Source organism: Pongo abelii, chromosome 3, assembly GCF_028885655.2.
Source record: "Pongo abelii isolate AG06213 chromosome 3, NHGRI_mPonAbe1-v2.0_pri, whole genome shotgun sequence".
NCBI classification, from domain to species: domain Eukaryota; kingdom Metazoa; phylum Chordata; class Mammalia; order Primates; family Hominidae; genus Pongo; species Pongo abelii.
Window position 1 is genome coordinate 60,774,818 of NC_071988.2, and position 14,428 is coordinate 60,789,245.

General features: G+C 41.3%; 2 protein-coding genes across 6 annotated transcripts in view; one reads left to right on the top strand and one right to left on the bottom strand.

Moving 5' to 3' along the window:
* Positions 1-14,428, bottom strand: part of PAICS (phosphoribosylaminoimidazole carboxylase and phosphoribosylaminoimidazolesuccinocarboxamide synthase) — a 50,859-nt gene that overhangs the window by 12,997 nt on the left and 23,434 nt on the right. For 2 of the 5 annotated variants that reach the window (XM_054553429.2, XM_054553427.2), the window contains exons 6-8: positions 11,995-12,061; positions 6,488-6,685; positions 1,462-1,640 (exon numbers count right to left, since the gene is read on the bottom strand). In XM_054553429.2, the coding sequence (XP_054409404.1) occupies positions 1,462-1,640; positions 6,488-6,685; positions 11,995-12,061 (444 nt within the window). 5 annotated transcript variants of the gene reach the window in all.
* The window catches only part of PPAT (phosphoribosyl pyrophosphate amidotransferase), a 42,163-nt gene continuing 40,514 nt past the window's right edge, over positions 12,780-14,428 (top strand). The window contains exon 1 of the mRNA XM_024246349.3: positions 12,780-12,998. Within this exon, the coding sequence (XP_024102117.1) occupies positions 12,871-12,998 (128 nt within the window). The 5' untranslated portion in view covers positions 12,780-12,870. The remainder of the gene's footprint in view (positions 12,999-14,428) is intronic.

The window sequence follows — 14,428 nt, forward strand, 5'->3', positions numbered from 1 at the left end:
CATGAACTCCTTAGAAATTTTCAGCCACGGCCGGGCATGGTGGCTCACGCCTGTAATCCCAGCACTTTGAGGGGCTGAGGTGGGCGGATCACAAGGTCAGGAGTTCGAGACCAGCCTGGCCAACATAGTGAAACCCCGTCTACTAAAAATACAAAAAATTAGCTGGGTGTGGTGGTGTGCACCTGTAATCCCAGCTACTTGGGAGGCTGAGGCAGGAGAATCATTTAAACCCGGGAGGTGGAGGTTGCAGTGAGCTGAGAGAGCGCCACTGCACTCTAGCCTAGGCAACAGAGGGAGACTCCATCTCAAAAAAAAGAAAAAAAAAAGAAAGAAATTTTGATCCAGGTGCAATGGCTCACACTGTAGTCCCAGTAATTTAGGAGGCTGAGGCAGGAGGATCGCTTGAGCCTAGAGTTCAAGAGCAGCCTGGGCAACAAAATGAGACATCTAAAGAAATTTTTTGTTTACGATACTCCTTAATTCAAAGCAATTATTACTCCTTTTTTTTTTTTTCCTAGTTAGCTCCTGCAATCAGAAAAAACTATTACTCTTAATTTGTTTACTCTCAATAGCACTTTAAAATTCAAAGTATTTAGGTGAGTAACTTATTCTAGGTCACAAAGTATTTCAAAGAATTTAACCTCTATAAACCAATTTAAACAGAATTTAAGTTTGTGATTTTTGTTTTTCCTTAATAACAGTCATCAGACATGACAGGAAGGCCAAAGCACATTTTAATCAATCAAATCTTTCCAAAACCACAGTTCTCATAACCTCCTGACCTCACTTTTTATTACAATTTATACAGCACTATAATTTTTTAGGGACATTATTTGATAATTCAAGAGACTTCAGACAAAGAGGTAAGTGAAAAAAATGAAATAATTTCATTTTATTCTAAGCAGTGTCCCAACTTTATATGACAATATCTTTATAAATTCTTGATCTATATAATCATAATACACACAAGTTACATAACTCATTGATTAAAAAGCAACACTGATATTGCTTCCCAAGCAGATCTATGCTTAACAGCATAAATCAAGATGGTTAAAGCAGTAAAGCCTACAAAAATTCATAACCACTGATTCTTACAACCTTTATTTATATATTTTCACTTACAAGAGACATTGTTAGTATAGTTTTCCTGTATTAGAATATAAAAAGATTTCAACTAAATTTTAAAAAAATTAATTAAATGTTACTTTTCTCTTCTTCCTGTTAGTCATCTTGGTTCGAAGGTAAGATTTTCAGATGCTTTCTTTTTAAAATTTGATTTATCATTGCTAATGGAAGTGTACATTATTGACATTGGCAACTAGATAAGACAAATTTTGGAATGACATTTGCAATATCAAAATATCAAAAACTTTGCTTGAATATTTAAACCTTTAGAGTTTCTAATTATAAATTTATTGCCGTGTTACAGTAAGACATAAAATAGAGGCATAAGATAATTACCTTGAAAAACAACTCCACTTTAGGTGGGTAAAACTTATATCCTTCCTTGACACCAGGATTTCTTTTGAGAAAAGAACCAGTTGCTATTCTTCTGCAAACCCATTCAATTGGAATCATTTCACACTGGGGTGCAATGAAAGCTGTCTCCCCACATTTTCTGGTGAAGGCAGTTTTAATACCTACATATTGATAACCATAGTTAAAAAAGGTATTGAAATGATATGTAAAAAGGTAGATCTGAGGCACAATGAAACTCTACCCTTTACAAGAAACAAAGAACCTCTATCAAAAATAAGTGTAATTTTTCTCTTTATTTAATGTAGATGCAGTCAGTTGTTGACTCAAACAGTAAGCAGCACATGACTATACATACAATGTATTGTTCAGCCATAAAAAGGAACGAAATTCCTGATACATCCATGCTATATAATATGGATGAAGCTTAAAAACACTAGGCTAAATGAAAAACACAAAATGCAAAAGAACAAATACTTACGATTCAACTTATATGAGGTAACTAGAATAGGCAAATTCAGACAGAAAAGAGAATGGAAGTTACCAAGGGCTGAGGAGTGGGAGGAATCGTTATTGTTTAATGCTACACAGTTTGTTTGGGATGAGAAAAAGTTCTGGAAATGGATAATGGGATGAGTGTACAACATTGTGAATGCACATAATGCCACTGAATTGGACACTTAAAAATGGTCAAACCGGTAAATTTTATGTATTTATCACAATTTTCTTTTAAAAAATATCAGGAGCCTATTTTATGGCAGATATTGTTCCAACCATTTTAAATACATCTTTTTTGTTTAATCCTCATAACATCTGATAAGATACTATTAAGATCAATCCAACAAAACAGGTAAGGACACTGAGATACAACAGTAATGTCAGCTAGTATTAGGTAAAGCAGGATTTCCAACCTACGCTGTCTCTAGGGGCCGCCCACTTAACCACTTTGCTGTATTGCCTCTCCTGGAAGTGTTATTACATCACAGTACAAAGTAATGCTACAGCATTAACATGAATTAAAATATCTCCTGGAAACCTACATGGGTTTGAGATAACGCTCATTTTCAGCCTGCATTACTATTTCCAATCCCAACCTAATCCTCTAGTCTAACTTTTATTATCAGGAAAGAATTGGGGATCTTTGCTGTTATGTGTGCATCCATTTATGAAGGCAGCTTCTATTTATGGAAACCCTCCACTGTGCTAAGTGTTTTATATATGTTGTCTCATATAACTGTGCATAAAATTTTGAGGTAGGTTTTTTGTTTTTTGGTTTTTGTTTTTTTTTTGAGACAAAGTGTCACCCAGGCTGGAGTGCAGTGGCATGATCTTGGCTCACTGCAACCTCCGCCTCCTGGGTTCAAGAGATTCTCCTGCCTCAGCCTCCTGAGTAGCTGGGATTACAGGTGTGCACCACCACGCCTGGCTAATTTTTGTATTTTTAGTAGAGACAGGGTTTCATCATGTTGGTCAGACTGGTCTCGAACTCCTGATCTCATGATCCGCTTACCTCAGTCTCCCAAGGTGCTGGGATTACAGGTGTGAGCCACTGCGCCCGGCCTTGAAGTAGGTATTATTATTTATACATTTTACAGTGAAAAAAACAGAGGCTCAAAGAAGTAATTTCACAAACTAGGTCATGTAGCCATTTGGTAATGGAGCCTGGACTTGAAACGCACTGTCCAAACCCTACGCTATTTCCTCTGCCCTCCCTTTGAATCTGACTCGTAAGACTCAAATGAAAAAGAGAAAGAATTGTGGTATGTTGCATGAACAGAAACCCTAAGGAAAAAATGAAAAGAGGGGAAGTAAAACTGTCATTTTAACCTTTTTTTAAAAAAAAATTAGATGTAATCTGTTGTTTAACTTTTAATGAATGATCAGCCTCATGGATAGACAGGTGACTTTAATCAATTCTCAACTTGGGGTGGTAATTACATCCTTGGTTTCAAGAGCTCTTCTCTTCTAGGTCTGTTAATCATTAGTCATATATTTGCTCATTTGTCTACCAAGCTGGACATAGTAGTATCCAATTCTATTGTTTTTAATATAAAGATAACTTCTACTTAGAGAGACCCCCCAACCCCAAGGAGAACCAAAAGCACATAATGAAGCTACGGTAATCATCTCTGCACAAAAAATCCCTAAAAGTTTCTAAAAGAGACTCAGTTTAGATGACATAATGATGGCTTCTAATACTGCTAAATATGAAAGCAAATTCCATGACTGCGCATGGTAAGAAAAAAATTCCCATTGTTTATCTTAGTTGTCTACAAAACTCAAAACTCTCATCCAGGTTACTAAAAAATGTTTATGTCACTGACACACTCTGGATTACAATGAACATATATTAGCTAGAATAGTAATTCTAGCTAATACATATGTCCCTGTGGCCGTCCCTCTTTTAGATCGGTCCAGATGCCCATCTGTGGTTTAGCAACTGTAGTACCATTCTTCATATACTATTATTACACTTAATGTAATTATAGTGAGTTTCTGTGAGGAAATTGGGATTTCATCATCACTAAGAAGGCCAGATTTTAATTTTTAAGTAATAAAACCAAATCCACAAATTGTATAACACAGTTATAACACAGTTATACTATTTCCATGGAAAAAGATTACTTCTTATTTATATAGTCCTTTACAGTTTGTTCCTGAGTGACAATGAGAAAAGTAGAATCCTGATTTTCTGATTCTCATTCCGGTGCCCTTTCCTCTCTACTTTCTACCTTAATTTGGAACACAACCCTGGTTGTAAAGAAAACAGTTTTAAATAGACCACTGATGGCCAACTAGATAAGGCATTTATTTGACTAAGCAAGTAAAAATTACATAAGGTTTAATGGAATTCCTAATATGTACCCTAAAACTAGTCTGTTTAGAAATTTAAAAAAATTCAGGTTTACTTAGTTTCATAGTACTAGACATAAAATCTGGAAAATATCTTGCAACATTTCCTGTGAACCAATTAAGTTTTAGCTATGTTAAGTGCCAAATAAAGTAGTTTAAAGATAATTATTGGAGTATTTCATTTAGGTAACCATCCTTCCCTGTTCCCCTGAGCACAGGACTCTTCAGAGTTAAAGCAGAAAGTCCTGGACAAACATAACACAACTGAGTCACTCTAATTTACCTGTTATAAAGTTCTGGAAATGGATAATGGGATGAGTGTAAATACACTCAGAAAATACACTAAATAAGCAAATAAAAAGTCAGGCTTTATCTTCCATTACTTAATATAATCCCGTAGCTATGTGAAACTACCAAGGGTACACAGAAAGTAATCTTCTGACTGCTAACATTTTAAAGAGTTAAGCACTTTAAAAAATGTTTAAGTGAATGGGGAGAGTTAAAACTTGGGAAGAAAAAAAAAAAAATCAATGGAACAGGCTGGTTGTGGTGGCTCACGCCTGTAATCCCAGCACTTTGGGAGGCCAATGCGGGTGGATCACCTAAGGCCAGCAGTTTGAAACCAGCCTGGCCAATATGGCAAAACCTCGTCTCTACTAAAAATACAAAAATTAGCCGGGTATGGTGGCATGCACCTATAACTAATCCCAGCTACTTGGGAGGCTGAGGCATGAGAATCGCTTGAACCCAGGAGATGGAGGTTGCAGTAATCTGAGATTGTGCCACTGCACTCCAGCCTGGGCAACAAAGCAAGATTCTGACTTAAAATAAATAAATAAATTAATTAAATAAATAGATGGAACACTTATTGGTATTGCAAAAGGAACCCAAAATTAATTTGATGCTCTCTTTAGAAATTACCTCAGTCATTGGGAAGCTACCAATCAAGAAACCTTGAAATAAAAATCTTAGATTCTGTAACTTAGGAATTCTGGAAGATCCTTTAAATTTATAGCAATACACTCACTTTCACAACATAGAGGAATTTATGATGTAGATGACAATCCAGGTTTGCAATTATATTTTTTTCACATTAATCAAAATTGTGAAATAGGATACTTTGGAAGAGACAAAACTACTCCAGGAATGCACTGACAATGTATTTAAATTACATTACCTTGTTATTTTGTGGAAGACAGGTACATCTAACTTAACTGAAAACAAAAGCATTAAATCCCCTTTTGAATTTAAGAAAGATTAGTGCTACTAGAAACTCTAAGAAATGAAAGGGCAACTGGGAATATTGGAATTAAAAGTAAGGAAAGTTATTAAATTATAAAATTAGAATTGGTAAGAATGATAAAAAGCTTTTATTTCGTAGGTAAGCCTTCGTAGGTTGAATGATCCAAAGCAATGAGGCTATTTACACTGTGCGGAAAGAGTTCAAATCTTTTCCTAGCTGAAATTTCATATACTACAGACCAACCAGCAACTGACTAAATCCCTGCAGAAAACCCCTTTATCCTAATTTCCTTCCCTTTGCTTCAAATACCCACCACACAATGTTCTGATCTTCATTTGGTCTTTTGAATCTATTTCTCTATTGAAAATAGAGCCTTCCTTCAGTTTTTGAACAGGAGGGCGCTCTGGGGTTTTAGTTCAAATATCTCACTTGGGGAATGGCAGGAGGAGAAGGTTTGGTTGCTGTCTTCAACTACTTTTCAGGGCTTTCAAGTGGAAGAGGAATTTGAAATTCTGTATTATCTCCCAGAGGCAGAACAAAGACCATTTGTACAGAATTACAGGGAGTAAATTTCAGTTCATCTGTTAGAACTGCTTAACATTAAAATGGGTTTCCTTCATAGTTAAATTCCTTAAAGTGAAGATGGCCTTGGAGAGGTAAGCTGCATAGAGAGTGCATGTGCCAGATAAAGATTACAGCAAACTTGTTAAGATTCCTTTTAATTCAATGATACTAATAATCCCAAACCAAATAAGGTGTTATAGTGAAGTTTAAGAGTTCTTGGTTTGATTTAAATTCACTTAGCTTTTGAGACATCTGCAAACAAGTTGTTCATCTTAATGCCGACTTCACATGAAAGACATCAACATGCTTACCAGAGAAGGTGAGAGAAGCGACTTTGAGGGAGCTGCTTACCTGCTTCCTGTAATAACTGAAAAATACAACTGGTGATTTTATTTGAGATTGCAGCTTTTCCTTCCAGGTGATTCTTTCTAGCTGCATTTCCTGCTGTAATCTGGTCCTTGGACTGCAGGAGGACTTTTCCTGGACTATCTAACAATTCGTAGACTTCTTTTGTTTTACCCTCATACAATTTTTTACCAATGTTCAGTACTGTGGAAATAAAATGGAAATAGACCAAAATTCAGAAATTTCCTGAATGCTGAAGACTAAATCACCTAGAACAATTAATCTGTTAATATACAGTGATTAAGTAATATTAATAAAAATTAAATCATCTGTATAAAACCATATACTCTACAATGTATTTCTCATATCACATTTGATTCATATGATTTTGTGAAGAATTTTAATTACATAAATAATTGTAGAAATTAGTAAAGCAGAAAACAAAAGGGTTGAGGGTCATGCAGTTAGGAAATATAAGAGGTAGATAAAATCCTAACTCCTCTGACATCAAATCCTGTGCTCTTTCCACTATTAACCTGCCTCTCATGGCAGAACTGAACTAGAATTAAAATTAATTAAGACCCACTTAAAGTAATGTAACTATACTAGTGTTTTCACAGACACACTCACAGTATAGTATCTAAACTATCTTGCAGGAAAAAATATGCGATTTTTGCTGATATTTGCTTTCTTGTAGGCAAAATGGGAACATTCAGCCAGATGAGTTTCTTGATTTCAAGTTAATATTCAAGAGAAGGCATGCCATCCCATTGAAGTTAGCACATTTGGAAGCATCCCTCTCTATTTCTTAATCCTGTCCCTGCCCCCATTAATCCTTTCTCTTCACTAACAGTTGTAACAAATTGTGAGAAAGTGAGCACAAAGGAATCCAATTTTGATGCTGGTCACAAGACCTAAGAAGTACACAAAAGGATGATTTAGAGAAAGAGTAAAGATAATAGATGTTTAGGAACTTAAAATTTCGAAAGAGAGAAATCAACCCTCATACTTCCACAACACTCTCAGTATCAACATTTTCCCAGTGTATCCATGTGCCAAGGGATGTACCAGTAAATAATAATTCCTGTTCTCAAGAGACCTGAGTCTGAGGGGAGCTGATATTAAATAAGACATCATAATAATAGAATGCAATAAATACAGACTATGGGACTAGTCTAGACATTAGAAAAGGAAGTCTACAAGAAAGTGACAGGTTGAAATCTGAAGAATGATCAAAATTTAGCCAAAGGAGAGAAAGGGGTAGGTAGTGTTGATGAATAAATACAAGGTGGTCAAAGTGGATTGCAGAACTTCAGTCTGGTTGGAGCTGGAGCTCTGGGTATATGTACATTGCTGTTGGGCAGGGGAAGGGGTGGGGGCTGCAGCTAAGTTGTAGAAAAGAATGGCAGGAGACAAGACTTAAGAGTTGGACGGGGCCACATCACCAGCTAGTGGAGGTAACCATTAAACAAAGTAGTTGTAATTTAGTTAACAGTTGCCACTGTAGGGCACCTAATCTAGAGGATGAATCTCTACTCTCCCTAATGTAATGTCTAGACTCATTAACATGATTTAAAAGTCTCTTTAAGATACAGCCCTGGCTTACTGCTCCAAACTCTTATTTGTCTATTTCCTATCTAGAACTCCAACATCTTTAATTCTTATACAACCTTCCCCTAGCTTCTGACAATCTCTTCTTTCCTAGGCCTGGAAAACTTCCCTTCCATTTTGCTACACATCCTTCTTGTTTCACAAGCCATGCTGATTGAGTTTAGACTTTAACCTAAGAAGAGCTATAAGGCTTTTAAGTGCTAAAGCAAAACGGTATTTGGAAAGATCATTATGGCTCCTGTATGGACAATGAAGGGAGGAAGGGGTGAGTGAACAAAAGCTAGAGCTTGGAAGACCAGTTAGGATGCTGTTGCAGTAACTTCAACAAGAAACGTCTGGCCAGGTGCAGTGGCTCACATCTGTAATCTCAGCACTTTAGGAAGCCAAGGAGGGCAGATTGCTTTAGCTCAGGAGTTCAAGACCAGCCTGGGCAACATGGCAAAATCCCATCTCTACCAAAAAAACAAAAATTAGCCCAGCATGGTGATGCATGCCTGTAGTCTCAGCTACCCGGGGAGGTCGAGGCTGCAGTGGGCCAAGATTTGCACTATTTCACTCAAGCCTGGGTGATAGAGTGAGACCCTGCCTCAATAAAGAAAAGGAAAAGAAAAAGAAATGTCTTGGTCTAAGGAAAGAGTAGTGGGCAAAGATGCAAGATATTTAAGATAGTAGCTTTGAGAATTCATCATGGAGGATAAAAGAGAGGGAAGAGTAAAGAACAGTGGGCCGGGAACAGTGGCTCATGCCTGTAATCCCAGCACTTTGGGAGGCCGAGGCGGGCAGATCACTTGAGGTTAGGAGTTCAAGACCAGGCTGACCAACATGGTAAAACCCTGTCTCTACTAAAATTACAAAAATTAGCCGGATGTGTTGGTGCACGCCTGTAATCCTTGCTACTCGGGAGGCTGAGGCAGGAAAATCGCTTGAACCTGAAAGGGAGAGGTTGCAGTGAGCTGAGATGGTGCCACTGCACTCCAGCCTGGGCAAGAGAGGGAGACTCCGTCTCAAGAAAAAACAAAAACAAAAACAAAAAAAACAGTGCTCAGATCAGATAAAGAAATCAACATTTATATATATTAATATGCAGTAAGCCTGGGCAAAGTTTGTATCTAATGCCCCTCCCCTTAGTTTAGTAGAATCTGTATTACTTAGCCATTAAATAGGGAAGGAATTTCAATTAATGGGTAGAAACAACGTAAGAAACAACCATACGTGACATACACTGCAAGTGCTAAAATGATTGCTATAAATTTGTAGATGAATTCTGGAAAGATTGATGAGGACTGAAAATGATTCATGGAATTGAAATTTAAGAGTCTGGGAAAGCACAGAATTTACACAAAGGATAAGAAAATTCTAGGACTCTGCTGTCCAATAAGGCAGCCACTAGAAATGTGGCTATTACAAGTTGAAATGTCATTTGTTAAAATATATGCTGCATTCGATATAAAAAATTGTAAAATATCTAAACAATTTTTCATCTTGACTCCATGTTGAAATGTATTTTGTGTATATAGGGTTAAATAAAATATATTAAAACGGGCTCACGCCTGTAATCCCAGCACTTTGGGAGGCTGAGACAGGCAGACCACTTGAGGTCAGGAGTTTGAGACCAGCTTGGCCAACATGGCAAAACCCTGACTCTACTAAAAAATACAAAAAAAAATTAGCTGGGTATGGTGGAGCGTGCCTGTAATCCCAGCTATTTGGGGGGCTGAGGCAGGAGAATCACTTGAACCTGGGAAGTGGAGGGTGCAGTGAGCTGAGATCTTGCCACTGCACTCCAGCCTGGGCCACACAGAGCGAGACTCCATTTCAAAAACAAAAACAAAGCAAAACAAACAAAAAAAAACAAAAAAAAACCTTTATATATATATATATATATATATATATACACACATATGTATATATAAACACATTGCACCAGTTTTTTATTATTTTAGTTTTTAAAATGTGGCTCATAGAAGACAAATTTACATCATATTTCCATTAGCCAGCAATGTTCTGGGAAAAATAATATAAATAAAATGTATATAATAAAAAACAAACTTTGGTGAATTAACCTGACTGGAACATAGCTAAAGGATTCACAGGAGAGAAAAATCAAAGTTAGGGCTGAAGAGGTAGAAAGGATAGCAGTATTCAGGATTTGAACGAAAAGGGATTTCAGACTGGCAGACTGGATTTAACATCTCTAGAGATGCCAGTGAAACACTTTTGCCTTTTAGAGACCATAAAAGTGACATTTAAGAAAAATCAACCTGCCAACGGTACACAAATGGAAAGAAGTGGAAGAGCAAAGATTTTAGAGATTTGCCATTTTGGAGGTACAGGTACCATGATTGCGAGAAAAATTCTGGTCCTTGCCTTGATTCTAGGGAGTTGATACTCAATATCATCTGAATCTTTTTTGCTGAGTCTACAGCTTTTTTTTTTTTTGAGACAGAGTCTCTCTCTGTCGCCAGGCTGGAGTGCGGTGGCGCGATCCCGGCTCACTGCAACCTCTGACTCTCCGGTTCAAGTGATTCTCCTGCCTCAGGTTCCCAAGTAGCTAGGATTACAGGCATACACCACCAAGTCCAGCAAATTTTTGCATTTTTAGTAGAGCCGGGGTTTCACCATGTTGGCCGGGATGATCTCGATCTCCTGACCTCGTGATCCGCCCGCCTCGGCCTCCCAAAGTGCTGGGGATTACAGGCGTGAGCCACAGCGCCCGGCCTGAGTCTACAGCTTTTTAAAATCTAAATTCAGTTACTTTCTATGTGGAAAAGAATGTACCCAGCAGCCACAAAAGCAATTTGGCTCACTATACATATTGCAACTGGGTGTGTGGAACAAACCAACGTTTGTTTTTTTCCAGCATAAACAGCAAGAACAATCTTTCCTGATAGTGCAACTTTTTTGCCTAAAGGTTTTGGAGTTCTTCAAAGCCATCATGGCATCAAAGACTACTGGAACACACACACACACACCCCATCATGGCATCAGACTACTTAAAAACACACCCCCTCCCCAGCCATCATGGAATCAGACTTCAACACGCGCGCGCACACACACACACACACCCATGACATCAAAGACTACTTAAACAAGCACACGCACGTACACACACCCCCCCAAGCTATCGCGGCATCAAAGACTACTTCAACACGCGCGCGTGCACACACACACAACCATGGCATCGAAGACTACTTACACACACACACACCCTGGACAGGTTTTACTTTTTCTTTTTTTTTTTTGAGACGGAGTGTCGCTTTGTCGCCCAGGCTGGAGTGCAGTGGCGCGATCTCGGCTCACTGCAACCTCCGCCTCCGGGTTCAAGCGATTCTCCTACCTCAGCCTCCTGCGTAGCTGGGATTACAGGCGCGCGCCACCACGTCCGGCTAATTTTTTGTATTTTTAGTAAGAGATGGGGTTTCGCCATGTTGGCCAGGCTGGTCTCGTACTACTGACTGATCCGCCCGCCTTGGCCTCCCAAAGTGCTGGGATTACAGGCGTGAGCCACCAGGCCCGGCCTCTTGACAGGTTTTCAAAAGTTTCAATTATTAACCTTCTTAGAAAGGTCATTAACCTAACGGGCAAAGCAAAACTCAGGTTTTGACGAATCAAGACTGATTTGCTTGTATTTTGCAATAGCTATTGATTATAAATAATACTTCCAGGCACCTTTCCACCCCTTGGCCATTTCTCGTTCTCCTCTACTTTGCTCCTTCTCCCCATCCCGGAGGCAGTAAAGTTCGGGGAGGCCCGGGAACGCCTGGGCCACGTGTGCGCCCACGCGGCTGCCTAGAGGCGCGGCTGCAGGGAGGCCGGACAGAGTTTCGCGGCCCGCCCGTGGCCGCGAGCTCACGGTCTGGGGGTCAGGGAGACCTCGAAGGGCCCGGATCCCTGTTACTTACCCTCAGCTGTCGCCATTATCCTGAGTGGGCTGAGGGCTGCGACTGCGCCGGGAAGCGAGACAGAACTCTAGAAAAGAGGGGTGGTCAGAGAGCTTCGCTGGGCGGGGAAGGAGGCGCGGCCCACAGACACGCCCCCTGGCGGGGCCGCGCTACCCTGCGCCACTCTTTTCGAGCTTCGCTACAGCGGCCGAACCCGGAGGGGTATAGGCGGAGACTGAAACGTGGATGTCGGACGAAACGACGCCCCGCTGGCTTCCCGCCGCGCAGGCGCAGCGACGCGACCCCGCCTCCGGGCCGCCCCGCGCTGGCGCAGTGCCGGGACAGGAGAAAAGTGGCGCGCACTGGCTGCCCCTCCCCACTCTGCGGAAGCTCGCATACCCCGGCCCCTTCTCGGCTGCGGGAGCGGCTCAGAGGTTGGAGCGTACCAAGTCTCGACGGCCTGGGGGAAGCATGCAGGGAAGGGCATATGAAGGCTAACTGCTCTGAAAGAGAAATGACGTTAAGTCCGTTACTCCCATTACGCTAGTGTTGGGTGCTGGAAAATACCGGAGATTTCCACGTGCAGCAAATACAGCTTTCCAGGCACCTCTTAAGGGAAGGCTAGCTCCATCGTACAGCATCCGTGACCACGCCCCTCAGCCGCGGGACCTCCCCTCCGCCCTCGCTCGTTGGTGGGCTCGGAGGGGGCGGAGCAGGGCTGAGCTGGCCCCGCCACCTAGGGACAGCGCGCGCCGCCGCAGTAGCTGGGGCCACCCTCGGGAAGGAAGCGCCTGTAGCGAGCGCGAGCTTCTGAGCTCGTCTGGCGGAGCTGGCAGCTGGTTGGTGCTTACACCTTGGCCGCAGCGGCAGGTCCTTCCACGTGCTTTCGGCGGCGACATGGAGCTGGAGGAGTTGGGGATCCGAGAGGAATGTGGCGTGTTCGGGTGCATCGCGTCAGGAGAGTGGCCCACGCAGCTGGATGTGCCGCATGTGATCACTCTGGGACTCGTGGGGCTGCAGCACCGGTGAGCAACAGGGTGGGGGTGGCGGGGGCGTGCGTTTCCATCTCTCGGAGCCACTTCCCGCAGTCGGCATTCTCATGAGCGCCCGAGGGCGGAGAGGACCGACCTCTCCGACCTGAACCGGTACCTGCCTGTGGCGTCGACCGGGTTGCCTAGGCGTGCACGAGGGGCACCTCGCTTCCATGAACTTTAGCCTGTCCTGCCCACCCTCCCAGCCACTTATGCCTTTTAGGGGCTCTCTGCCTCCCCGCACCCCGGTCTGTGCACCCATCCAGAGGCTGGCCAGCTTGTAAAGCGCCGGTTTGCTTGGTCTAGCTGGGTCAGGGCTCCTCCCCGACTGCATGCGGGTTCTAGTCTCCCCGAGCCTGTGGCTGCTCCTGTAATAGGCTAGTGTGGCGTGGCACGGCCAGTCCAGGTCCTTCAACACCTAAAGGTTTTCGCGCGGGGCCTCCAACCACCACAAGCTTTTGTTTGCAAGGGCAGAGCTATTGAGCAGATTATGGGTTTGAAAGTAGTTATCGCCATGGGAACTTGAGGATACTAGACTTCAGACCCAGGGAAAGATGAGTAGTTGATGTTGAGAATGACTACTGGTAGTAGATCTCATATAAATTAAGTGAAAATAAGCCAACCCTAGGGAATAGTGCATCTGGAAAAGATTCATCGGTAGACGTCTTGCCTAATAAATGAAAACGTTGGTAATAACATGACAAAAAGTAACTCCCTTCTTCAAAAGGGGGACACGGGAGTAGTGTCTCTATGCCAAGATCCATACACTTGATTTTGAAAAATTGGGAGAGCCCTTCGAGTTAAAAAAAAAATTACTTTGCTTCGGTGATCTTTCCTTTTCTTACTACCCGACTTAACTGGAAGTTGATATAAATTATTACACTAGGATAAGAAAAACAAACCTGGGTTTGATATTCTTACTGAAAGTATTACAGTTTCCATAAGGCAAGACAGTAGTAACAACTTACACTACAGTTAAGGAACTTGGCAATAACACGTAACAGCAAAATGGGTGCAACATGTATAAACGCATTCCAAATGATTAGCTTTCCCTCCACCAAACTTAAATTAGAAGTACTTTTTACTGTTTTCATTGTCCCAGATACTTGAATTTCAGTTTCACATTTTGTGTATTCCTTGTTTACTAAAGAGCTGAGAATGTGGGAAGCATCAAAAAGAATATTTTTAACTTGCGTAGCTCCAATCTTGGATAATTGTGGGTTGACCATAACAGATTTCTTGTTTTTTAGAAAAAAATTTATTGAGAAAATTAGTTATATAATCCAAGGAGAAAGTAAACTCTTGATTATGTGGTAGTTGTGAGCAACATTAGTTTGTAACATTCTTGTAAGTTGTGGCCAGGCGCGGTGGCTCACGCCTGTGATCCCAGCACTTTGGGAGGCCGAGGCGGGCGGATCACGAGG